At 27.4% G+C, this 26,139-nt stretch overlaps 3 protein-coding genes across 3 annotated transcripts; 2 read left to right on the top strand and 1 right to left on the bottom strand.

Moving 5' to 3' along the window:
- Positions 1–7,664: 7,664 nt before the first annotated feature.
- On the top strand, positions 7,665–9,867 carry LOC141534378 (uncharacterized). Its single transcript, XM_074253707.1, has 4 exons — positions 7,665–8,212; positions 8,375–8,823; positions 8,916–9,084; positions 9,154–9,867. The coding sequence occupies exons 1-4, from the start codon at positions 7,972–7,974 to the stop codon at positions 9,246–9,248; spliced, it is 954 nt and encodes a 317-aa protein (XP_074109808.1). The 5' UTR covers positions 7,665–7,971; the 3' UTR covers positions 9,249–9,867.
- A 3,023-nt stretch (positions 9,868–12,890) lies between these two features.
- Positions 12,891–16,748, bottom strand: Taf3 (TBP-associated factor 3). Its single transcript, XM_074253660.1, has 2 exons — positions 16,514–16,748; positions 12,891–15,792 (listed from the first exon to the last, which is right to left on the bottom strand). The coding sequence occupies exon 2, from the start codon at positions 15,772–15,774 to the stop codon at positions 13,306–13,308; it is 2,469 nt and encodes an 822-aa protein (XP_074109761.1). The 5' UTR covers positions 15,775–15,792; positions 16,514–16,748; the 3' UTR covers positions 12,891–13,305.
- Positions 16,749–18,702: 1,954 nt separating this feature from the next.
- LOC141534377 (LIM/homeobox protein Awh) lies at positions 18,703–25,795 on the top strand. The gene is made up of 4 exons (XM_074253702.1): positions 18,703–19,043; positions 19,141–19,448; positions 24,337–24,791; positions 25,221–25,795. Exons 1-4 carry the CDS (start codon positions 19,023–19,025, stop codon positions 25,418–25,420), a joined length of 984 nt encoding a protein of 327 aa, XP_074109803.1. The 5' UTR covers positions 18,703–19,022; the 3' UTR covers positions 25,421–25,795.
- The last annotated feature ends 344 nt before the right edge of the window (positions 25,796–26,139 follow it).

Raw genomic sequence — 26,139 nt, 5'->3', positions numbered from 1 at the left:
GGGCGTAAAGTTGAGATCAAAGTAAAAGAGTGGTCGCTCATTGACTTTGAGTCGAGAAATAAATTACATGCAAATCGGAAGAAATAAAAGAAAGAGTTTATTTTATTTTTTTTTATCTTCCTAATCACTTTTTATTTCTTCTGAAGACTCTTTATTTATTTCTTTCTGTCAAACCGAGAGAAAAGTGTTTAATTTATTTGAAAGAAAAGTTTGAGAAATTAATTCGGGGGGTTTAAAGCAATTTAAGACAATTTTTCGCCGGTCTTTGGAAAAAACTAAAAAATTAAAAGAATAAACAAAAAATATAAAAATATAAAAGTTGTATGCAAACTTTGGTACAGTTACTTCGTAATCCGAAGATTAAAAAGTATTAAGAACAATGCAGAATATTGAAATGAATTGAATACAATAGTAATAAAATTTAATCTGAGTTTTAAAATAAGTAACATTGTTTTCTATTTTATTTAATGTACTCTCAACTCTGTTGAGCAGAACTGTGCTTGGCTACAGAATGTGTACGGATGGAGCATAAAAGTCGAGGTAGCAATTTTGCGGATTATGCGCCACGTGAAATCCGGACGAGTTCATTGTTTCAGAGCAGAGAGGACAGAAATAAATGTGAACAAAGGAATAGAAAGGAGCCGGTGAACGAATGAACAAATGAACGAATGGGAGTTAAAGAAAATACGCGGAGGAAATATAGAAAAGGGGTGTGAGTTGTTCTCGTTTTACTCTGTGAGGGTTCTATGTTTGAGAAGAAAAGAGAGAACAGACACGAGAGAGTTGTGCGCAGTGCGTATAACAGGATTAGAGGGTGGCCGTAGGCTTTTCGAGGTGCGCAATAGGGATGAGAGTTGATTTGTCGAGGGATGAAAACAAGTGGACCGAGTGATGTTCCTCGGTGTTTGACAATTAAGTTTGTATGAAAAAATACATTTCATTACGGATTTTTTTTATGAAAAAAAATTTTTAGATTTTTCGTTGTTGAAATAAAAAATTTTTTTATATCATTTTCATCCGTAGTCAATTTATTAAAATAAGTATTTTGGCTGCATTCGAAAATTCTCTATCTCTGAATACATAATTAAGAAATGACCCTTTATCTTGTGAAATATTGACATTTTTAAAGATATAAGCTCATCCCGATGTTACACTCATCGAGACCTTTCATTTGAGTACCCACATCAATTTTTCATATATATATATATATGAAAAATATATAAAAATGCATGTGGGTACTCAAATGAAAGCTCTTGATGAGTTTATCATCGGGATGAGCTTATATCTTTATAAATATCAATAATTAAGAAAGTACAGTGCAATTTAATTCATTATTTAATATAGCAAAATAAAATACATTTTTTTACATCTTCTTTTAATTGTTTTTTAAATTAAAAAAAATTAAGAAATTAGAGTTATTTTATGAATAATATAAAAAAAAAATCTTTCTCGAAATAAATTTCACTCTGAACACAATAAATTAATTACAAATCATCTGCTGCGAAAATTTTCCAAGCTGTAATAATTTTTTTTATTTATAACTCCAAAAAAATTAATATTTTTTGACACTAAAAAATTAAAATAATATAAAAGAAAAAAAAATAAATTGAATTTTAAAAAACGAAAACAGAACGCCTTTACTGGTACTACATTAAAAAGCATAGTTTGGTTGATGATAGACTTCACTCCTTTATTCAATGGACATGTAATAACTACAGAGAGTACACAACATGTATAATCTTTTGTAACAATTGTAACCGCGGTGGATTACGGCAGACGGTGGTTGCACGTAACGTGTTAGCCCTTTGAACATTTTATTGATAATGCGATTTATAAATCGATCGTTCCATTGAGAATACATGAAATTATACATCGGCATAAGAAATAACGGGTTCTACAACTACCAATTGTAAATTTTAAATATATATTAAAGGGTGCATATATTTAACACCCGAGTCTCCATATTTACACATATAATATATTAATATTTTACAATATATTTCTTCATCAAACATTCTTTGTGAATGTAAAAAAAAATGTTTTTTTTTTTTTTTTAATTTTTTTTTGGAAGAAATTTTTGAATATTTGAACTCCGTACTATTTTTTTAAATTATGTTGTCAATTTTTGTAGTAAATAAAATAAAAATAATTTATTTATTTTCTAGTCAGGGCAAAAAGTACACCTGATAAAATATTCTATCCACATTGTCGCAATACTTATGGATACAATCACTTGCTTTGCACCCCCAATGAATTTTAAATACATACGCAATCCGTGAACAAAGTTAGAGAAGAAATAGAGTAGAGGGTTACGTTAGAATTTCAGATTTGAAAACAAAAAAAAATATATATAAAAAAATTACAAGAAATTGCTTATAAATAATTATTTAAAAAGTTTTTTAATTGTTCTTTTTTGAAAATTAAAAAATGGAGAAAAATAAATTTTTTTTAACTTAAAAAATTATTTTTTTGGTTTAAAAATTTTTTTCTTGATTCAAATGAATTTTTCTTTAATGTGGTCATTGTACTTTTGATCCTTTATTTATTATTTATTATTGCTATTGTATATTTTATTTAGTTATTTATAAGAAATAAAGAAAAGGTCGAACTAGAAATATAAATAGTAGACGCACAGTTTAGAGAGTAGAGGGTGAGATCAGAGAGGCAGAAGAATGAAATGATCGAGTTATGCTTGATTGCCGCTTGTTGTTCCAGCTCGATAGACCGGACTCGAGCGGACTGAATTCACCCCAATTTCCCGACTGGCGACTCTATTTTTCCCGACTTTAAAAATTTTTCCCCGTCAACTTTTGTTTATAAATATCATTATTGTGATTGTGACATAAATGCCGTGGCTTTCACAGATAAATAAATAGTTTTTTGACCTATCAAATAATTGAGCGGGCTTCTCATATCTTTTAGTCAAAAGGTCCAAAGAATCTGTATAAATAATAGGGTGTGATCATAAATAAATTTATAGTACAAAGTATAAATATATAATACATAATGTATGTACAATACAAAGTGAGTTATCCGCCAGCAATCATAAGTGCTGACACGACATTTTTTAATAAGAAAGTTCAGGCCCCCTTTGAGATTTTTTTAATGCCTTTATATTATAAATTTTTTTATCTTTTTTTATTTATACTCAATTGGTTACATTTTCGTTGTAATTAGCTCAACAATAACTTTTATGCAACGTTAATATAATTATATTTTTTATTTAGTGTAATTAATAATTATGCAATTATTTTTTTGTATTATTTTCTTAATCTGTACACAGAAAAAAAATTTTGGGTTAAAAATTTTTTTGTTAAATATTTAACACTTTTGTGTGTAAATTTAATATTTATTGTGTTCAATTAACATGAAAAAAGTGTTAAATATTTTTAACACAAAATTTTTTGACGCAAAATTTTTTTACTGTGTATAGAATAAAAAAAATTATTGCAAAATTATTAATTACACTGAATAAAAAATATAAATATATTAATGTTGTATAAAAGTTGCATTTAACACAAGAATTGTGTAATAAAAAAAAATAAAATTTTATTTTAAAAAAATACATCGCTTAGAAATTTTAAAAAATAATTTAGAATAAATTTTAATGATTTACAAATTGTCATTTTTAAAAATTTTTTTTTAAACAAAATATCGAGCTTAAGGCGTAGAGTGTACTGTTGATGTTCTAAATACCCGTTGGTATTCACGAAACTCGGGAACTGACAGGGTAAATGGATTAGAGGGATGACTAACTTTTCAAGCTGATAAGTGAGACAGACTAAGGGCATAACTAAGATGATAAAGAGAAGGAAAATGAGGACTAGGATAGAGAGCTTTTCGGCAAATCCAATTTAATGTTAATGTTAATTCGATCTTGCGTACGGTTACACGCTGAATTACGCGTGGTCTAAGGAGAATCCTCTTTTAGGGTCTAGTGACATTCTAGTATAACTCCACATATTTTATATTTCATTAAACTAAATCAAAAAGACGAATATTGAGATAAAAATTTACTCAGTAGAATTTTAAAAAAAATCCAGGAATTATTTTTTGCACAGTAAAAATTTTTTCACTTTCCTGAAATTATTCTGAAGAAAATTTGTATTAAAAAATCTCGAGAAATATATTTTCAAAAATTTGCAATAGATCTGAGTGTAATGTATTCTGCACATTATACTTTATTCGCATGTATCGCGTGTGGGAGGAAATACACAGAGGTGGTGTATCCCAGACACGCCCAGCGTCGCGACGTTGTTATCGATCAACGTGAGTTTAGTCCGCGCCTGTCACTATTCTGGACTCCATTTTACTTTTATGTACCTAGGCTACTATCATGTCTTTGTACATCCAAACTTGTTTGTTCACCGATATACAGATGTTTGTCTTATTCGCTTGAAAAAATTTTTTTTCAATTCTTTCAGAGTCTTATTATATTTATTAGCGCGTCGTTTCACCGCTCTGATAAGAAAAAATTGGAGTTTTAAAAAATAAATCGAACGAAAAAGTAGAAAATAAAAATTATTTAATTTTCTAATTTGTAAAAATTAATTAAAATAATTTTAATGATATTTGCTGAATAATTTATATCAAACTTGGAAATAAAATATTTTTTATTAAAGATTTAATTTTTTAAGCAAAGAAATTTTTTTCTTTAAAAATATTTATTTTCAAACAAATTTTTTTTCACTGAAAATTTCTTGAAACTTTAACAAAAAAAATTTTTTATTTATTACAAAATAAATAAATTAATCAATTTTTAATTTTTTTTTCTACACAGTAAAAAATATTGCGTCAAAAAAATTTGTTAAATATTTAAATAATAATTTTTACTGTGCAGAAAAAAAAAGTAATTTTCTTTATTAAAGCAAACAAATTCCTTCAGTCGATTTAAAACATTTAAACCTCAATAGATAAAGTTATAATAAACAAAGTTAACTCGTGAATAAATTTTAAAACACAGTAGCGCACTTACAAGACTGAGGTACAGGGTTACATTATTTTAATTCGCCGATTAAAATTAAATTGGTATTTAAAAATATGCGCGTGGACAGATGCAGTTTCCATGTCGTGGGCTTTCAGTCGCCCCCATAAATATGATAAGGACTCTTATTTAGAGATATATACCAGTCAAGAGGCCGATCTTGAGCTTCTTTACCACTTACCATCCACCTTAAATAAAAATTAACAATCCACTTTTATTTATGTATATTTATATTTATACATGAGTGTAATACTTATATCTATGTCTCGCTTTCATTACTCCTATCCCCACACCCGCCGCAAAAAGATCCGAGAAGTAATAATGTAAAGGTGCTGGCTGGCTCAGAGAGTGGAGCGCCAATAAGAGATTTTAACAACGAGATACAATAACCAGACCGCCCGTGTGCTTATTTTATTCTTACACAAATAACACTTTTTTTATTTTCATTAAGATCAAGCGGATTTTGCAATTCAAACCATTAATTAATTTATTTTAAATAATTTCACTTAATATCTTTTATTTGTTTATCAACTTCCCGCCGTTTATCAATTTTAAACTTTAATTATTGCTATCAGTAATTTTACATTGATATTATTTTTTGTTTTTTTTTTTTTTATTATTTTAAAAATTGCTTGATACTTTGTGATAAATGTTACAAATTATAAATACGTAAACGAGCGAACCCTCTTTTTATTATTCAGATAGTTCAGGAAGCGTAATGTCAGGTGTATACGCTTCAGCGAGTGTTTTTGTGTCGTATCAATTTTTATCAGTTGATCTTTTGATCTAGATTTTATTTATTCTTTTGTAAATTTAAGCTTTTCATAAATCAATCATTTCTTTAAAAAAAAAAAAAATCTCAAGTAATTTTTTTAAATTATTTTTCAATAATTTAAACGATTAATAATTTTTTTTATTATATCAATATTTATCGGCTGATTTTTTTATCTAGATTTTATTTATTTTTTTATAAATTTAAGCTTTTTATAAATCAATCAGTTCTTAAAAAAAAAAAAAATCTCTAGTACTTTTTTTTTAAATTATTTCTCAATAATTTAAACGATTAATAATTTTTTTTTTTTAAATTATTACGAGTTTTTTATAATTTCAAATAAGAAAAATTCATTTTTATTGATATAAAATAAAATTAAATGAAAATTTTTCCGATTGAAAAAAAATGCAATAGTAAAGAAGAAAACTCAATTCATAGAACAGATTATAAAGGAAGATAGAAATAATAAAAGGAAATTGGATAAATTAATTTAAACAAATGATTGGATGATTACGCATCGATTTCGGAAGCACAATCACGCTCGAGGAGTTGGCGTGAGACCTTAGATAATTCGAATAGTAAACGGAGTCACATCGTGGTCCACTGGATAACTCATCATGGGGTGTCCTTTTGCCCTTTGTGCAAAGCATGTCCTATATATATATATATATATATATATATATATATATATATATATATATATATATATATATATATATATATATATATATATATATATATATTTATGTGTGTAAGACAATTCCTCCAGTGCGGATTAATACAACAGTGCACCTCAAACGTCGAGTAATAGACCGCACGTGTCAGACACGCGATTTACAAAACCCCAGATTTAATTCTTGAATTTTTTTTTTTTTTTTTTTTTTTGGTGTGCGAATGTTCGAATTTACAAATTATTAGCCTGGAATTTAAATCGAATTATTTTTTACTGTTATAATTTTAAATAATTAATATAAAGTAGTAAATTTAAAGTGAACTATTTCTTCTTTAGACATATTAACCGTAACAAGTCATAAATTTACAATGAATTTCACCCTAAATTGTATAATGGTGTGGGTATCAAATACTAATCCGATTATTCACTTTAAATCTGTGCACTTACTCATGATCTACTATGAATAAATATGTATGTGTATATTTATTTTGAATTCAAATCTTTAACTAAAAGAATTATCAAAAGAATGCTTTCATTGTCATACGCGATAACGTGAAAGTTTTATTTACATTTCAATAAAATGCGTGAGAATATTATTGTATAAAGAAATAATGAATTAATATATTAGATATTACTAATGGAAAGTTAGGAAAATTTAAATATTTGTTGGTGTGTTAAAAGTTGAGTAAAAGTCTTATTAACAAAATTAAAAAGAAAAAATGGGTTAATTGATTTGAAATGTCTAATTTTTTGGGATTTATTAAATGTATCAATTACAGAAGAAATATTGTTTATTTTAAACAATTGTTTTTTTTTTTAAATATTTCATTTTTCTTTCTAGGAATTATAATCTTTATTTCATAAAGATTTTACTGTGATTTATTTTGTAAACAGATACTCAAAGCGTTTCATGTAATATGAACTAAGTATCAAGACTAAAAAATATCTTCATTTATTTTAGTTCTCTAAATAAGTTCACTCAGAAAGGTCACAAAATTATTTTCTCTGAAAAAGAGCGCGTAATAAGAATTTTAAATTTTTATAAAAAAAATTATTTTTTTTTAAATTAACTAAACTCTATTTTTATTTATAAATAAGTTTGTTAAGAAATTATTAAATTACAATTTATTTATATTTGTCAAATTTAAAAATTTTTAATTTTATTATCGATTTAAGCTCAAATTTAGTTCGCGAATTTAACACTTGTTCCGGTTCTAACGGCGCGCATAACAATTAAAAGTTCGGAACCTTAAAAATTTAAAGATAACCTATATTCAACAGTCGCTTTGTTGTTCAAAAAATTAAATATTGACAAATAATGCACATAATAAACATTTAAAAATATAAAATAAAATTTAATGTGAATTTTAATAATTCATATATTTTTTTACGCATAAAATTTGCTTAAAAAATAAAATATAACTTTAGAAAATATTTTCAGAAAAAATTGTAATTTTTTTTCTTTATTGATAAATTTTACTGTGGAGCAATTAAAATTTTTTTTTATTGTTTTTTGTAAATTAATTCATTAAATAAATAAAAATGTCAAGTAAAAAACTGGAAAATCGTGTACACAAGCGATTGGTATTGCAATTGCAAAAATATCGAGAAGCACAAAAAGAAGCTACTCAAAAAAGTGATGACAGTGATAAATCAAGTGACAGTAGTGATCATGGGTACAGTGATCATGAAGAAGATCAAGATCGCAATCATGAAAGTGTTTCATCAAAAGAAAATCAAAATGATAGTACAAGCGTTGATTTTTGTGATAAAGTGACAACAGGTAAATATTTAATAATAATAAAATTAGCAGACATGTAGCCATTTTTTTTTTTTTACTTTATATTTCCAATTAATTATAAAAAAAAAAAAATATCTGAATTTTTTTTTTTTTAAGTTAAAAATTGTTGACTTACAATTTATTAAATTATTTTTTTTATTGCAGAGGATATTAAAAATTTAGTCCTAGCTTCTTACCGCAGTTTGAGTAAGCAAATTACAAATTTGAGTGATCAAATTAAAGATGCATCTTCAAGACTAACTGCATTGGAGTCTTCGGTGAAAAATATGGAAACACGAGCTGAAAAACCTGAAGACCCAATTCTTAATGAGGAAGTTCGGAAAACACGAGGGAGTTTAACCAAATATAAAGACAACAAAAACGTCGAGAATGTTGTTATCATAAAAGATTCAGAGTCTGAATATGGATCTAGCTCGTCATCTTCATCAGATTCAGATTCTAGTTCAGAGTCTGAATCTGAATTCAATAAGAAACAGAAAAATTCAATTGAAATGTTTGATACTTCTGTCAGATTGAGATTTCCTTTGAAAACAGAATATGATTTCTGTATATTCAATGCTAAGATTGCTGGATGTAGATATCGCCAACGAGTAGTTCGTATTTTTAATTATTAAAAAAATTATTTTACTGTAATTATTAAAAAATAATTTAATTTTAATTAAAAAAATTTTTTTTTCTGTTTCAGATCAATGATTTATCACGCATGATTAATAAACGTGCAAGTTTGTCAACAAATGTTGAGAAAATGATCCGGCACTACTTGACAAAAAGTGTCACCATGCATTACAATACTAAAGTTTCAACGATGAAAAAGAAAGCTTTCATTGACACGCTTTTTTATGATTGTATCGCAGGTATATATATTTTTTTTTAATTAACCAATAATTAATTAAGATTTTAAATAATTATTTTAATATTTATAGTGGTAATTAAAAAGGTTTTTAGTGAATCAAAACCAATTTCTGATGAAAGGATCCGTGTGTCTATTACGGCTGCGCTGAAATTTAGAGAAATATAAAAAAAAAAAAATTAAACATTAAGTTATAATAATAATTATTATTATTTTTTTTTTTTTATAATTAAACGAGTTCAAATTAAAAAATCAAGCTATTAAAAAATTATAATCATGTTCAAGTAAAAGAGTTGCGTTTAAAAATACTTGTTCATATATTCAGGAGAAAGATTTTGAGAGAATGATCGTACTCGTACGATAAATAATGGATGTATGAATATATAATCTTGATAAAAAGTCAGTGGGTTAAAAAAATAAATTAATTGGTTGATTGAATGATGATGTGTTACAAGTTACAATACAATTGAAGATTCTTCCCTCTCGAATCGCCGCGAATGTGTTCCCAAGCTTGTCCAATAGATTAAATGATAAATGAGCGGGAGATTCTTTAGAATATAATATGTAGAAAAATAAGATAGAGGAGCTGCAGAGATGCGGCAATAAGAGATACGATGCGAAGGTGTTTATATAAAAAATGGTCTAAGATATTATGTAGTGTTAGAATTTTATTCACCTTGGATACGTTATATTATAACATCTATACAATATAAAATAAAAAAAAAAAAAATTTTTATATATGTATAAATGTATAAATGTATAAATGTAGCTTGACTGTAAAAACAGATCAGGTTCTCAGGCGTTTATTTTTTTTTTACCTGTGGATTTTTATTATTATACACTTCATACAGTCACCACTTATATCAAGAGTTATATTTATAATAAAATAAAAAATAATATTGGGTATTAATTTTTAAAGGCATACATTCTTGTACGATGACTGGAGTTATTTAAGTAAGCTGATTTTTTATTTTGTTCATTGAAGACAATTTTTATTAATTAAATTATTTTAATTATTAATTTTTTAATAATTAATTAAATTGAAAAAAAAAATTTTTACAATTTTTTTTTTTTTTTTTTTTTTATTTTTAAATGTCAGCAAACTTAAATTTCAGAATTATGAAATATGTAATTAATCTTATCGACGTTGATGGCGTATGGAAATAATAGTAAATAGTAAAACCTGATGTCAATTAATCTGTTATAAATTTAATAGTCATATAGACATGACGGAAGATTCTTGTCTTGTCGAGTAGACTGAAGATGAATATTACGCTCTACCGGATACAGTTTTGACGATAACGAGCGGATTCGCAATCACGGGTACATTGTGCAACAGTGCTGTTAGCCAACTTCGGAGCCTGGAGAGGGAATGAAACTCAGACGCTTCAAGATCACAGAGCAGGAAGTTACTGCCATCCAGAGAATCCGTGCTTTTGCTACCAAAAGTAGGGGTTGAGTTACTAAGTTTCGTTACTCTGAAACATGGGGATGGAAAATGCAAATCTTTTTAAATTAAAGGACTTTATTTACATCTGTTAAATTTACGGTACATTTTTATTATTATTATTATTATTATTATTATTATTATTTTTTTTTTTTTTTTTTTGCAGATAACATTAAATAACTGAAAAATATATTTGATTTAAAATATATCAAATGATCGAAGTAAAAAATAAAATAAAATAAAATAAAATAAAATAAAAAAAAAAAAGAGGATGAACAGACCAATTAGTAACGCTTACCCAACATAATAAGAGAAAAATAGTGGTCGAATTATTTGAAACGGTACATCGACTACAATAAAAATATTTTTTTTATTATAAATTATAGTAACCATAACTGAATATTAATTCCCCACAATATTATACACATATAGTATATATCTTCTCAAATAATCTGCGGGGTTCCAATTTTATTGTCCTCATTATTTTTATCTGATTAAAATAATATACACAGTAAAAAATTTTGTGTTAAAAATTTTTATGTTAAATATTTAACAATTTTTTGACGCAAAATTTTTTACTGTGTACAAATCAATCTTTATTTCAATTACAATAAACCGGCTCCACTCAAAACTAGTCTTATTAGAGAATTATATATTTATTTTCTTATGTTTAGAAATATGTCAAAATATGTACCCAATATTTGATAGAAAAAAAAAAAATACGTGGGAATCTTATTTAAATATTTTCCACTTGATTTCCTTGTGGTTTTCGTTACGTGGGATGTTTTATTTTATTTCATTGTAAATATGAGAAATTCTTGAATTTTACCAGATTCTTCAATTCATTTGAATAACACTGGAATATTTTTTCTAATTTACATTTTTTTATTTGCATAATAATACCGCTGGTAAATTATATATAATTGTAGACAATACACGACCTTGTTCAGATAAAGTGTATCATATATTTTTAGTCAAGTCTTTCTACTTGATTTAGTTCCGCGTCTAGACATTAAAAAAAGAAGAAATCAAGGAATAAATTTTTTTTTTTTGATTTAAAGTTTCAAAAATGTTATTATTACTATTATAAAAAGAAATTTGTTGTGAAAAATTTTTTAAAGAAAATTTTTTAGAATTTTTTTTTTTTTAATTATTATTTATAAAAAAAAAATTTGGAAAATCTAAAATTGCACAATTAATTAAAATTAAATGAGAAGATAAATGATATTTTAAAAAAATATGTAAATTAATATTAAAATATGATTAGCAGAATTTATTATAATACAAAAAAAAAATAATATAGCAAGTTTAAGACGCGGATATGACATGCAAATTGTGAAAGTTTATTCTTTGACAATTAACGATAGCTTATTCGCACCATCACACCATGACATTAAATGCAATGATCCAACGGTCAAGATTACAATTATTATCATCTTCATTATTATTATCTTATTTATTATAAATTATAATGTTAAAATTTTTTTAATTATTTACACACAGAAGAATATTGTTCTCGCAATTATCTTCAGCGTAAAATTTTCTCACGTTTATAATTCACACAGTAATTAAAAAATTTTAATAATAAATCATTGTTATCTCAAAGATTATAATTAAAGAAAAAATTTTGCTTATTAATCGTTTAGTTTGCCGCGACGATATGTGTTTAATATTTTTTTGAATTTTATCAAGAGAATAGAAGACAAAATTCTTGGATATTTTCATGATTTTAAGTTTATTTGGACGCAGTGATAAAAGACCCAGGTCCATTCCTCAGATGATTTATATGTCGGCGCGGGCTGCAATATAAACAGGTGCTCAAATGGATTCGAGAGCCCAGAACCATTCAAGTAGAATTCCAAAAAAAATACACACTTATAAAAGATATAAAATAAAATTAAATATATACAAGTGGTTGCAGATTAAATTTTTTATTTCTTCTTAAACTTGGGTCTATTTTAAACCTCTGCTATATTGTCATAAAAATTCTTGACACTTAAAAAATATTTTTATTTCATATGTTAATTTTTTATTTATAATTGCATAATGTTTTGTATAAAATAATTGCAAGTGTTTTGATAAAAATTTTTTAATAATTATTTTTGAACAGTTTAATAATTATAAAATTTTTTTTTTATGTAATTTAATAGAAAAAAAAAATTATCAAGAAGTAAAAAAAAAAATACTCTGATAAACTATTTATATTATAATTAAAAATAAAATATTAATTAGTCATTAAATTTAACTCAAAATATTTAATTAGAATTTTTATTAAACGAATTTAATTTTTTTGAACGAAATTTCTATTTAATTTTTTTGATATTTTTTTTCAAAGATGATTTTTTAATCAAAATATTAGTTTTTTATTTTTATCTAAGTCTAAAAAAAATTTTTAGTTTGGAGGAAATTTTTTTTTGCATTTCTGCACGTTTTATTAAAAAATAAATTGATGACCAAAAAAAAATTTTTTTTTGTTGAAAAAAAAAAAAAAAATAGTTTATAAATAATTACCAAAATTTTTCTTATTCAAAAACAATATTTTATCCAACTCGTTCAATTTTAATTGTCATAAAAAATTAAACACAAAATTACAATCATGTTTTACTTACTAAAAAATTTACAATAATTTTCAAAAAAAAAATTATAAATAGAATTAAAATTTTCCAATTCAGCTTAATTCTCAAAAAAACTCCAACAATCTTAAATCAAAGTAACTAACCTACCTATACAATATTTTTACACATAATCCCTAGCATTCCCCCTCTCCAGTAAAAAAAATTAAACATTAATCTTAACCTTTTTCTTCTGTTTCTTCTTATCCGGAATAGCTTCATTTTTCTTAGCAATACAAAAGCTGCAGTACCAGTTCTCATTAGACGCAGGAGGGACATGCATGCCGATACAAATCCAGTGATACCAGGCATCGCACTCGTCACAGCCAATCATGGGAGTTCCATCATCCTGCTTTCCACAAGTAGGACAGATCCAAATCTGTTGGCCATCGGGACCGACGATAGTAGCAGCAATCACAGGAACTGGATCTTTGTGTTTCTCTGCAGCCTTTTCGGCCTTGAGAGCTTTCTTGGCATCACTGGGTGACTTGACCTTCTTGACCTTTTCCTTCAAAGGTTTTTCCTTGACCAGAGAAGAGACAGCGAGACTAGAAGTAGCCTTGGACTCCTCGAGTTTCTTCGGAAGCGGCTTGAAAGTGATCTTCTTAATCGGATTTTCCGGAGTCGGAGGTCTCACAGCAATCGAGTCGACCTTGAGAGTGAGTTTAGGAATGACTTCTTCTTTATCTTTATCCCTCTCCTTCTCTTTCTCTTTTTCTTCTTTCTTCTCCTTCTCCTTCTCCTTCTCCTCCTTTTCCTTCTCCTTTTTCTCCTTGCGCTTTTCCTTCTTCTCCTTGTCAGTTTTTTCCCTGTGCTTTTCCTTCTTCTCCTTCTTCTTCTTAACTTTGTCCTTCTTATCAACTTTGTGCTTCTTCTTCTTATCAGGCTTCTCAATTTTAACTCCAGGAAGGACGGGGACACTCTCCGGGACCTTACCAATTCCTCTGAGAATAAAGTCCACCTGCGGCGGCTTAACGTCCTCAATAATCTCAACTTCTCTCTCCCGCTCGACCTTGATCTGCTCCGGAAGCAGCCTCGGCTGCGGCTGCGGCAGCGGCATCCTAGGGATCAGCGGGTGGTTTATCGGGTACGGAATCAGCCCCGGGCCCGGAGGAAACGGCGGAAATATCGGAAAAGGTATTCCCGGAGGAATCATCGTGTCCTTCGGCAACAAACTATCCGGAGGCTTGAACTCAGGTGTCTTCGGCCGGTCCATCTTCCTCACTATTTCCTGGTCAGATATTATTTCCGGAACCTTTATCTCCGGAGTTTTGGGAACTGTGGGAGTTCTCGGCGGTGACATGTCGCTTATAAAAGTATCTGGACTGCGAATATCAACAAAATCAACGTCAATATTACCACCACTCTTCACCTTGTCTTTTTCTGCATGGTCAATTTTAACAGCGACCGGCTCGTCGTCTATCTCATCGACAATAATCTCAGGCGAGCTCTCGCGAGACACCAGCTCCTTTGCTTTGCTCTCAGGAACATCAGGGACCTTGTTATGCTCCTGAGCCTTTGAAATTTTCTTAAAAATCGTCAGCTTTTGCTTGTCAGGCTCTACGGGCAATTTTTTAATATTATCGCTAAAACTAACCGCAGGTTTGTCTACGGGAACTTTCAGAGGGAATTTTCTGGGCCTGCCTACCGGGCCCTTGGGAGGCTTCGGAGTCGCATTTTTCCCCTCGGCTTTCTTCGGTTTAACAGTGACCATTTTATCAGCTTTGAATAATTCCTGCTCGCGGATTTTCTTCTTGCTTTCCTTGTCAGCTTTTTGATACTCCAATTTTTTCTTGACAACCTTCTTCTCTTTTTCCTTCTCCTTGACTTTCTCAGGCTCTTTTTCTTTCTCCTTGGGCTTGTCCACCGGCAGCTCACAGGGGTTCATCGGATAGGAGACGGCGGGGGGCGAGTCGGACCTTATCTGAGCCGGAGTCCGGGATTCGGGTAGTTTACCCTCGCGAGCAGGCGACAAGAAGCCAGAAGTAGTCATCATGACACTCTGGATCTCTCTCAAAGTTTTGGTTTCGTCGCTGAGTTTAATGCGCTTGTCCGGAGCGAAGCTGTCGAGCAGAGGGTCTCCAGGTCGCTTCATCACGTCGGACACGGGGTTGTTGATCACTGAGCTCATCTGATTCTCAACAGCCGGCCCGACCGACGGAGTCGTCTGATTGGTGTTCACGTTCTCGTCGTTCTCGAAGATCACTTCCTTCTTGACCGGCTCCAGCTCCTCCAGCTTGGGGTACATTGGCGGCAGGTACTCCGGGATGTGCATCGGGCGCTTCAGCACCTCCCGGCTTCCCGGCTTCATGAAGTTCAAGTGGTCCTCTCGGGCTACCGGGTACTTCGGGACTTGGATCGCGCAAGGAATCGAACCCACGTTCTCGACGTACTCTGCCAGTTGGCTCAAGTCGATGTTCATGTGCTGGAAGGCCAGGCCTACGTCGTCCAGGTTCACCTCCGTCCGGCCCAGCACTCCCGCGTACTCGTGAGAAATATGCGCCAGTTGCCACAAGTACTCGTGCAGCAAGTCTACCATAAATTCCAGAGGAGTTGAATGGATTGATCGCCACCCTATTGATTGACAGATCTGCGCCACGATTACTTGCAGCACTCCTCTTGAATATTCGGCCATTTTTTTTTTTTTTCTTTTCTGGTAATCATAAATAATACTAAAGTTAGCAGAATTTTTTTTTTTAATCATTTAATTTGAATAAAAAAAATTTTTTTTTAATTGCACGGGTACAAGGAAATTTTTTTGTTTTTTTTTAATCATTTTTTTAATAAAAAAAATTAGTAAAATTTTCTAGATATCGGCTGACTAATAATAATATAAATTGTAATTTTAATATTAACTGTCAATATTTTTTTCTTAACAAATTAATTACAATAATAAAAATATTAAAAAAAAATTTTTTTTCTTAATTTTTACATAGAATTTTTTTAAGTGCAATTTTTAAAAAATATTTATGTTAGTCAGCTATCATTTGATCATTTAAAAAATTTTTTTAACAAACAAACTTCCAAAAATTTCATTTAACTTTTTAAAATTCCTACATATCAATTTTTTAGCCATAGTTTAATGACACTGAAGTTGACAGACATTACAAATTTTTTTAGATATTTATAGCAATTAAATTATTATAAAAAAAAAATAAATTAAAAAGCTTCACATGTAAAAATTAATAAAAATTACAAGTGAAAATTTTTAGAAGTATTTTTTTTTTATTGTAATTGAATTATTAAAAAAAATTGTTAAATTAACAGCTGACTATATTTTTTACTTCTAATTTAGGAAATGAAAAAAAAAAAAAAATTATCAGCTAACTTTAGTATTATTATTAATTAATTAATTTCAATAAAATTTCACTCACTTTTTAATTATCACAGAATAATCCTGGTTGGAATATTTTTAATTCAATATTAAATTGTGATTGAAAAATTTTTACCTCTAATTTATTTGTATAATTTGTACTTTGTTTACATTTTTTAATCCGATTATTTTTTTACAAATTTACTCCAACTTAATAAAAAATAATAACTATTTTTAATAAAATTCTTAAGTTATTTTTTATATAATAAAGATGTATTTATTATTAAGTATAATTGTCATTATTGAGGTTATAAATGAAAATTTGAAAATAAAAATACTTGGAGTTTTTTTCAGTCACCAATTTTTTTTATTTTCACTAAAAAATGTGTACGATTAATTAAGTCACTCATAAAACTAATTAATTATTAACTTTTTTTAAATAATAGTAAATAAAGTGAACAGATAATATATATCGTGTGTATACAAGTAAATAACTGGAAATCGTCGAGCTGGCGTAATAAGAGACGCGCCTTCGGATCATGCGCCGGAGATAGACGAAGTGAGTTGTACAGTAACGTAAAGTATGTGTTGTGAAAAATTTTAGACAGTGAATGTTTATCTTTTGTAGGTTAAGTAGAAACTTTGTTTTTAAAATTATATTTTAATTTTTTAATTATTTTTAATTTATTGAATAAGAACTAAAAAATATTTTAAAAAATTGCACTTGTAGTTTTTCAAGTTTTTTTTTTTTAATTAAAATTTTTTTAATAAAAAAAAATTTTTAGATGTCAGCTAACGATTTTTATTACTGAAGTTAGCTGACAGCTGTTAATTTTGAATTTTTATAATGAAAATTAACTTAACAGATAGTTGATAATTTTTGTAACAAATAAATTATGGCAAAAAAAAAAAAAATTGACATTTAGAAATTTAAAAAAACTAAAAAATTTTTTAAAAATAATTTTTTGGCGCAAATTTATTTGTTAAAAAAATTAGAAAATTGTCAAGTGACAGCTAACTATAATGTAACATTTTTATATATCAATTACAATTAAATAAATGTTTCTAAAAATTTCCAATAAATTTTTTTTTTAATTTTCACACGTGGAATTTTTTTAAAAATAATTTTATTGCTACAAAATGAAAAAAAAAATGTATACTGTTAACTATAATGTCAAAAAAATTCAAAATTCACTTGCAAAAAATGACGATAATTTTTTTATATACTTACAAGTAGAATTTTTCATGAAAATTAATTCAACAGATATTTAATGATTTTTTTTAATCAATAAATCATGCCAAAAAAGAAATGCCATAATTTATTTGTTAGAAAAAAAATTCCATGCTAAATTTATTTATTTCTCTCAAAAAAAAAGGTCTTACCGGATAGTTACATAACTGAAATAAAATGATTAAAGCAAAAACTAAAATTATTAATCATCTTAGCATATCACAGTAAGAATTCGCGGTAATAAATCATACTCAGTTAAACATTAAGCTGTTCTATTGTCAATTTTAACATTCGATTCAATCTACATTTTAAAACTCATCTTCATATTCATATTTTTTTTTTTTTGCTTTTACAGCCAGATCACCTGTACAACGAGGCCCGAACGCAGCGAACAATCTAATCGCCGACTAATAAAATTTAATTACAAAAGTACTCCAAAAAACAGCTATTAAATAATCATCAACAAATTAATTAATTCTCTAAAATTATCAAGAAGAAATAAATTTTTTGTATCAAAATAAAAATTATTTTTTTTTGGTGGAGTAAAAAATATTTTAAAACTTTAATTCAAGTTAAGAAATCACACGTATATGTGTGTATAAATCGCAGTAACAAAAAGAAGAAATAAAATATAAAATTGTGAGAGTGGAATCTAAATGGGCGTGATGATAGGCGGAGTTTAAGTCCCCTATTTTTCACCTTAGCGACAAACCGAAGATGAGTCAAAAAAATAAAGGTGATTGTTGCAATAATTATTACAAAAAAAAAAAAAATATTACTCTGCAATATTTGATAAATTTTTTTAAAATTTATTTCTTCTTAAATAAAAAAAAAAAAAAATTAATTTTATTTAAAATTTTCACGGAATAAATAATTAATTGCAATTTTTTTTTTTTTCAGGAATCTGGTATTGATTTTATTAAGGATCTTTTGAGGCTGATCCTTAAGATTAAACAACGCAGAGGTTGATATTGTGACTAGTCCTTCCATTCCATTTCCCTTTACTTAGAATTATCCCCTCTTGCTAGATTGGAAATGCACATACTGGTTGTGTTTCATTGCTACACGTGCTAGTCACACCGAAACAAACTCCTGGTAGTAGGGGAGATTCGAGGATGCCAGTCTTTCCTCAACCACGATACTGAAGAGATCCTTTGACTCGATCCAATATTTTTTGGCTTCCGTCTCAACTTAAAAAAATTTTTTTTTTTTAAATCAAATTGATTTAATCGAGTGTGTGAAATTTTTTAATTATCAAAAAAGTGTAGTGATTAAATTATTCATTAATTAAAAAATTTATTTATTTATTTATTAAAATGGAAGTAATCTTGCAGTAAAAATGTTCAACGTTATAATGAAGGTAAAATTAATTTATTAATTTATTTTAGTCATTTATTAAATGCTAAAAATTTTTATTTGTTCGTAAATAATTATTAATTAATTATTTTATTTTTTAGATGGAAATTCAGAGTGACGAGAGATCTTTAGACTCGATCAGCTCTAGTAGTATATCGAGTGTAAAAAAGGAATTATTAAATAATAGTAATGATCTAAATAGTTGTAGAGAATCTCTAGATAACGAGAGTATTAACATGAACTGTGGTGGATGTGGTGAAAGTATTAATGAACGAACAGTGCTTTGTGTCGGGGGTAGAAGTTGGCATTCTAAATGTCTTAGATGTTATGTTTGTGCGAATTCACTTAACGATCAACATTCATGCTTTCTCAGAGGGATGAAACTTTACTGCCGGCATGATTATATATTGTAAGTATATTATTATTATTATTTTTATCATTATTGTTGATGAAAATTAAGTTAACTGATATCTAAAAATTTTTAGAATTTTTTTTATTAAAAAAATTATTACAAAAAAATTTTTTTTAAAATTCAATTTTAAAAAACTATAATTGCAATTTTTTAAAAATATTATTCAGTTCTAATTTAATAACTAAAAAAATTAACAATGTCGGCTCACTTTAGTCTTATTTATTATTATTATTATTATTATTATTATTGTAAAACTTAATTTTAAACACATTAGAAAATTTTAGAACAATTAAATTATTATAAAAAAAAATTTTAAAAAGAAATTCCACATGTGAAAATTAAAAAAAAATTTTTTTTTAAATAATAAAAATTTTTTTAAAATAATAATAAAAAAAAAAGGCCATTTGGCAGCCGAAATGAAAGTAGATTTCATAATTAATAAAAAAAAAAATAACTTTTAATTTTCTGTCATTTCTGATACAATTAATTTAAAAATTAAAGCTCATTAAATAAGCTTCAAGATGTGATTTGCAGAAATATTGTACAATTTTTTGCTGGAATAAAAAAAATTTATACAGAAGAATTTAGATCATAAAATGCCTTGTAGCGAAGGAGTTCTTTGCTAAAAAAAAAATTGTTGAGGATATTGGGATTGAATTTGTTACACGGTACAAACAAGAGCATAAGTTATCCATAATTACAATAATGAAGAGATTAAATCAGCATGTATATTTATTAGATATTAAAGAACCATGACCTATATCTAATAAAATAGCCAGTAACATGACATTTAGCCACTATACACCCGGTACGGGTGTATAAATGACTTAACAGCGAATAGAGATTTAATTTGAGCAGACTTAAGACAGCAGCTACTTCAGTAGGCATCGAAATCCGTGAATAATCATTTGTTTATCTTAAATCACTGTAAATAAGTAGCATGACAGTGTTGTTATGCTCGTGATATCTTTTGGTTTAGATTTTAAACCTGTTTGACATTTAACTTATTCATTATATCTATATCTTCTCAGCCTAATACTAAGCTACTCCACATAAATACATCATCTCGTTCTTAAATCGCTCCTCAGTAAGATTTCACTGACGCTCTGACACATATCATCATATAATACAAAACTTACGAAACTATAACGAACAAATACGGTTTTAAATAATACATCAATGAAATACGGATTATTTTATTTTTGCGGCGGGTCTCTAGTTTTCTATCTCGTGACTTGCTAAATAATAAAATTTCCATTTTTAGTTTTCATAACCCGAAGACCTTTTATTTTTCATATATTCATCTCGAAAAAATAGGTAGCGCTTTAAAAAAAAAAAAAAAAAAAAAATAAAAGTCTTTATAGCTTATTTTTATATACAGACATTTATATTTTTTCTCTTTTGAATGAAGTTGTACTTCTTGTGAGTTACAAGTGATTTCTTAATGTCAAGTGAACGACAATCGTGTGAAAAAAAATTTTTTTTCAAAAAAAAAAAAAATTTATTTTAACGATTAAAAAATAATTTTTAAGATTTTTGTTAAATTGCACTGTACTTTTTTAATTATTGACGTATTTAAAGATATAAGCTCATCCCGATGTTGCACTCATCAAGAGCTTTCATTTGAATACCCACATGCATTTTTATATATTTTTCATATATATATATATATGAAAAATTGATGTGGGTACTCAAATGAAAGCTCTTGATGAGTGTAACATCGAGATGAGCTTATATCTTTAAAAATGTCAATATTTAACAAGATACAAGGTAATTTCTTAATTATGTATCTAGAGATAGAGCATAAAAACCCATTTTATCACATAAATACACTGGCCACAAAATTTTGCTTACTCTTTTAACAAAATAGATGATTTAATATTTATAAAATTTTTTTTACAAAAAAACATATACAGAGAAAGAAGAAAAGAAATTGGGCAATCAATAAATATATATGTAAAAAGAATGTGGAATTAAATTTAGTTGGAGGCACATATATATTTAATATTGGAGAAATCGAGGATATTTTTTTTCATTGACATAAATATTATGTAGATGTGATGGAGTATTTCTATGATGTAATTAATGATCTTTCGAACACCAATCGTGTTCTGACACTCTGCCGCTGGGACCTCACATGCTGAGATAGCTTATTGGTATTATATTACACATCAAAGACTCTTCTGCTCAATATACATCTCATGTGATTTGTATTATCTTTAATGATGATGCACACGAGTGATCTTTTTTGACCCACAAGTCACCTGCATTTTTCTCTAAGTACATCCATATTATTGTGGATAAACGATTAGAAAGTGTGAACTTATCAAATTTAATCAGTTGGTTTTATTATCCGAGTACAATTGAATTTTTTTAGTAAAAAATTTTTATTTTAGCTAGAGAGGACTGAAAACAAGTCAATATATCTCCTTGTTTCAATTGATTAATAGCTTTTTGGTTCTATAAATTTATTCGGTCAGATTTGTCCATTAAATTATTTAAAAAGTCCCTAAATTATCTACAGTGTAATTATAAATAGAAAAAAAAAATCATTAAGACACAGTGACTGCAGATTGCTAATTTTAATAAATTGTTTATAAAATTACACTAAAATTAATCGTTGATAAAAATTTATTGAATGAATAGAATTATAAATAATCTATCGAATGTTTTTTATTAATTTTTGTTCGGAAGAATTTTATTTTATTAAAAAAAAAATAAATTCTTGAACTAAAAAAATTGTAATAAAGACTGAAGTTATTTTGGAGCAAGAATAAATTTTTTTGGCTTACGAAAAATTTAATTTCGTTCAAGAAATTTTAATCTTCAAGATTTTCTCGATTGAAGAAAATTTACGCTTGAGACTCAAGACTTTTTTTTTTTTGTGCGGGAAAAAGTTTTTTTTATCTTGATAAATAGTCAAAGCGAAGAAATTACAGCGAGTAATTATTTTAAAGTCGGGTTTAAACAATCTGGATGCAAGAATGAAGAAATGAAAAATTTAATAGTGGCTAATATTGCAACAGTTCACAAGATTGATTGAAATAAACTCCTTGGCGTAGAGATAAAGTGATATGATATGCTATGCCTTTCATATCTGATGTTCGTTCCCTGTGTTGAATACCGAAGCAGCTCGAAAGAAAGCTAAAACACGAATCTGACTTGTCTGTCAATACAAGAGAAACTGGCTAAGAGATACTATAGAACAATAATTGCATGGGAATCATGAGAATAAAAAAAGAGCTCACACCGAATAATATCAATCCTTTTATGTCTCTTACATACTTATTTTTTCTACATATGTGGGTGCCGAATCACAAGAGTCATGGATATAATTCATTCTAGCTTCTCCTCCTCTTTCTCAAGTTTTCGACTGCTATCTCTTTCACTTGTAATACATAAGTATATACTTACACACATGTATTGATATAAGTGTTGCCTGTTATGTTATGCTATGGCAATGTTATGTTGTGCTTGATGTTCAATCGGGACTTGGAGTGTCAGGATAAAAAAGATACTTCATGGAGAAATAAAGAGCAGAGAAGAATTTGCCTTGTAAGGGTCGTGCGGCCAGCTGTGATCCCCTTTTGATCTACACATTCATATATATATATATATATATTCACCTACAAGTATCTCTTCACCTCTTCACCGTGAGAGCTGAAGATAAATATTAAATTATGCTCGAAAATTTTTAATAAAAAAATATATTTGTCAAAAATTTACTTGAATTAATAAAAAATAAAAAGAAGAAATATTAACAAGCTGGATTGAATCGATAAAGAGTTGTTTTAAAAATCCAAACGATAATTCCTTGAGTTTGTATATGCAGGACATATATGTTAAGATATTAATGTATGTATGTATGTGTATGTGGTTGCTTAACTTAATCCCCGAGTGACTTATAGGACCGACCCATGGAAGAACAAATGAATAAATTAGGGCGGGGCGGTATATAGTAGCTGCTGTACAGCCCTTGAAGATTTATATAGATACCCCTTAGGCGGTGCCAATAATATATATACATATACATTTGCTAGTATTATGAATATACCTTAAGATTTTTTTATTTCTTCTTTTCTTCTTTGTCATTTATTTTATATCCGTGTGTAAAAATTCATCTTTGCAGATAAAATAATTTTTAAATTTATATATATATATATATATATATATATATATATATATATATATATATATATATATATATATATTTTTTTTTTTTTTAGGAAGAAATTATATTTTTTAATTAATATTTAAAGATAATAATTTTTTTTTTTATTTTGTTTAAATATTTTTTATGAAATAAATAGACAAAGAAGATTATAGATGAAGATGACTAAACATTTTGATAGAAAAAGAAACCAACTCGTGGATTAATTTAGCATATTTTTCAATACATTTATCATAAAAAAATCTTTATGCACATATATTAATATATTACTATTTATTCTGTTTAAAAATCGGCGCGTTAATTTAAAATGTCATTGCTTAATTTATTGGGGCTTTAAATAAATTTAAGCAATGCGAAATTTAGCATTAAAAATTGACAAAATTTTAGTTTTACTCTCAATTATTATTTATTAATTATAAATTACTTGAGTAATTAAAAAAAAAAAAAAATAAGTTCAATAAAAACATAAATATTTACTCGAAAAATATTGCAAGACAGTCTTCTTGGTCAGTTGAGAATAATCGTATGAATATTTAAAAATCCGCTAATTAACGATCCTAATTAAGAAATTGATTCTGCTGGAGCAGGAATTAACTTTCGAATAAATATAAACATGAAAATAAATCAAATGTTGCATTTAGTGTCGAAAGGAATTAATAAACTTTTTAAAAAATAATAATTATAATTTGTAAATTATTTTTTTTTGTGTTCCAGGACATTTGGAATAAAATGCGGCAAATGTGACCGAAGTGTTGGAGCTGGAGATTGGGTCCGTCGAGCGAAGGAACGAGTTTATCATTTGGCTTGTTTCGCATGCGACGCTTGTTCCAGGCAGCTTTCCACTGGAGAACAATTTGCGCTGCTGGACGCGCGGCTGCTCTGTAAGTCCCATTATTTGGACATAGTCGAGGGAAACAATACCTCGTCTTCGGAAGATTGTGATTCGGAAAACGGCGGAAAGAGCAGCAAAACTAAACGAGTAAGAACGACTTTTACAGAAGAACAGCTTTCTATTCTTCAAGCTAATTTTCAGCTTGATAGTAATCCCGATGGCCAGGATCTTGAAAGAATTGCTCATGTTACTGGGCTCAGCAAAAGAGTCACGCAAGTTTGGTTTCAAAATTCTAGAGCTAGGCAGAAAAAACACAGTGGGAAAGTCAAAACACAAGGTAAATTTCTTTTTTATTAATTATAATAATAATATTAAAAAATAATTATAAAATAAAAATTTATTATCAATTAAAATTTTTTAAACACAATAGTGAAGTACTAGCAACCTTGCAGTACTTGAACTATAAATAAATAAATTTTTGCTTTATTAAATAATGATTTTTATTAAATTGAACTATACTTTCTTAATTATTAAAGTTTTTAAAGATATAAGCTCATCTTAATGTTACACTCATCAAAAGCTTTCATTTGAGTACCCACATCAATTTTTCATATATTTTATATATTTATATATATATTATATATATGTATATATGAAAAATATATCAAAAATGCATGTGGGTACTCAAATGAAAGCTCTTGATGAGTGTAACATCGGGATGAGCTTATATCTTTTTAATAATAATAATAATAATAAATTTTTTCAGTGCATCAATCGTCACCAGTATTACATCACCACCCAAGTGATATTTATTTTGAAGGCGTCAACATAAGCACTTACTTCCCCGGGTACCAGGGTAGCAGCACCAGCAGTGAGAGTCCCGACAGCCCCCTGACACCCTTGACACCGTTAACGCCGTTGACCCCAACAACGCCTACCCATTTACAGCCCCAATTCTGCCACTAAGGGACATAATTTATGAGTCGCCCTCTACTACTCCCTATTCCATCCATCCTATTCTCAATCCGATCTCAAGCACTATTTACCCGTAAAAAAATCAGAGCTCAAGACGGTAAAAATCCCCGCTGAGACTATTTTTTGTCCAGCAAATAAAAATACTTTCTAGAGCACAATTGTTTTGGAACGCGCCAGGTAGCTTCTACTCTTTTAAAACTCAAACACACACGTCTAAAAAATACTCTGCGGGAAATAAAAAAAAATATATATATATATATATTAAATTCACGAATCTCGTTAAAATATCTTTGCCTATTTTTCTTCTATTATATTCTATTATATATTATATATTTGTAAATATATTATTGCGTTTTTTTTTTTAAATTCTATGGTATTATTAATAGCTGTGGATAATGCTGCATTGTGTATTATATTTATATATTATTCTTAAGTATTTACACTGTACATATATTTTTATTTGTAAAATTTTTTTTTTCATTTTTATATTTTATTTCTTTAATATTTTTTTTTTTTTTTTTTAATTTTATTGATTAATATTGTAATTATAATTAATGTTAATAAGATTTATGATAATAATTATTAATAAAAAAAAATCTTTTATTGTTACATTATTTAATTTTTATTTAAAAAATTTTATTGACTTAATAAATTAATTTTTATTGGATTTAAAAAAAACAAAACAATTTTTTCATGCAATTTACGTATAT

Source organism: Cotesia typhae, unplaced genomic scaffold (genome assembly GCF_013202065.1).
Source record: "Cotesia typhae breed Kobodo isofemale line unplaced genomic scaffold, CoteBio_Ctyphae contig_123, whole genome shotgun sequence".
Taxonomy (NCBI): domain Eukaryota; kingdom Metazoa; phylum Arthropoda; class Insecta; order Hymenoptera; family Braconidae; genus Cotesia; species Cotesia typhae.
This window is presented reverse-complemented; position numbering and strand designations above follow the sequence as displayed.

Bases quoted from the DNA above. Each gene is read 5' to 3' on its own strand.
- LOC141534378 (XM_074253707.1), top strand. From the start codon at position 7,972: ATGTCAAGTAAAAAACTGGAAAATCGTGTACACAAGCGATTGGTATTG. The intron at 8,213-8,374 runs GTAAATATTTAA...TTTTTATTGCAG, and splicing joins TTGTGATAAAGTGACAACAG to AGGATATTAAAAATTTAGTC. The intron at 9,085-9,153 runs GTATATATATTT...TAATATTTATAG, and splicing joins TTTTTATGATTGTATCGCAG to TGGTAATTAAAAAGGTTTTT.
- LOC141534377 (XM_074253702.1), top strand. From the start codon at position 19,023: ATGTTCAACGTTATAATGAAG. The intron at 19,044-19,140 runs GTAAAATTAATT...TTTATTTTTTAG, and splicing joins TGTTCAACGTTATAATGAAG to ATGGAAATTCAGAGTGACGA. The intron at 19,449-24,336 runs GTAAGTATATTA...TTTGTGTTCCAG, and splicing joins TGCCGGCATGATTATATATT to GACATTTGGAATAAAATGCG.
- Taf3 (XM_074253660.1), bottom strand. From the start codon at position 15,774: ATGGCCGAATATTCAAGAGGAGTGCTGCAAGTAATCGTGGCGCAGATC.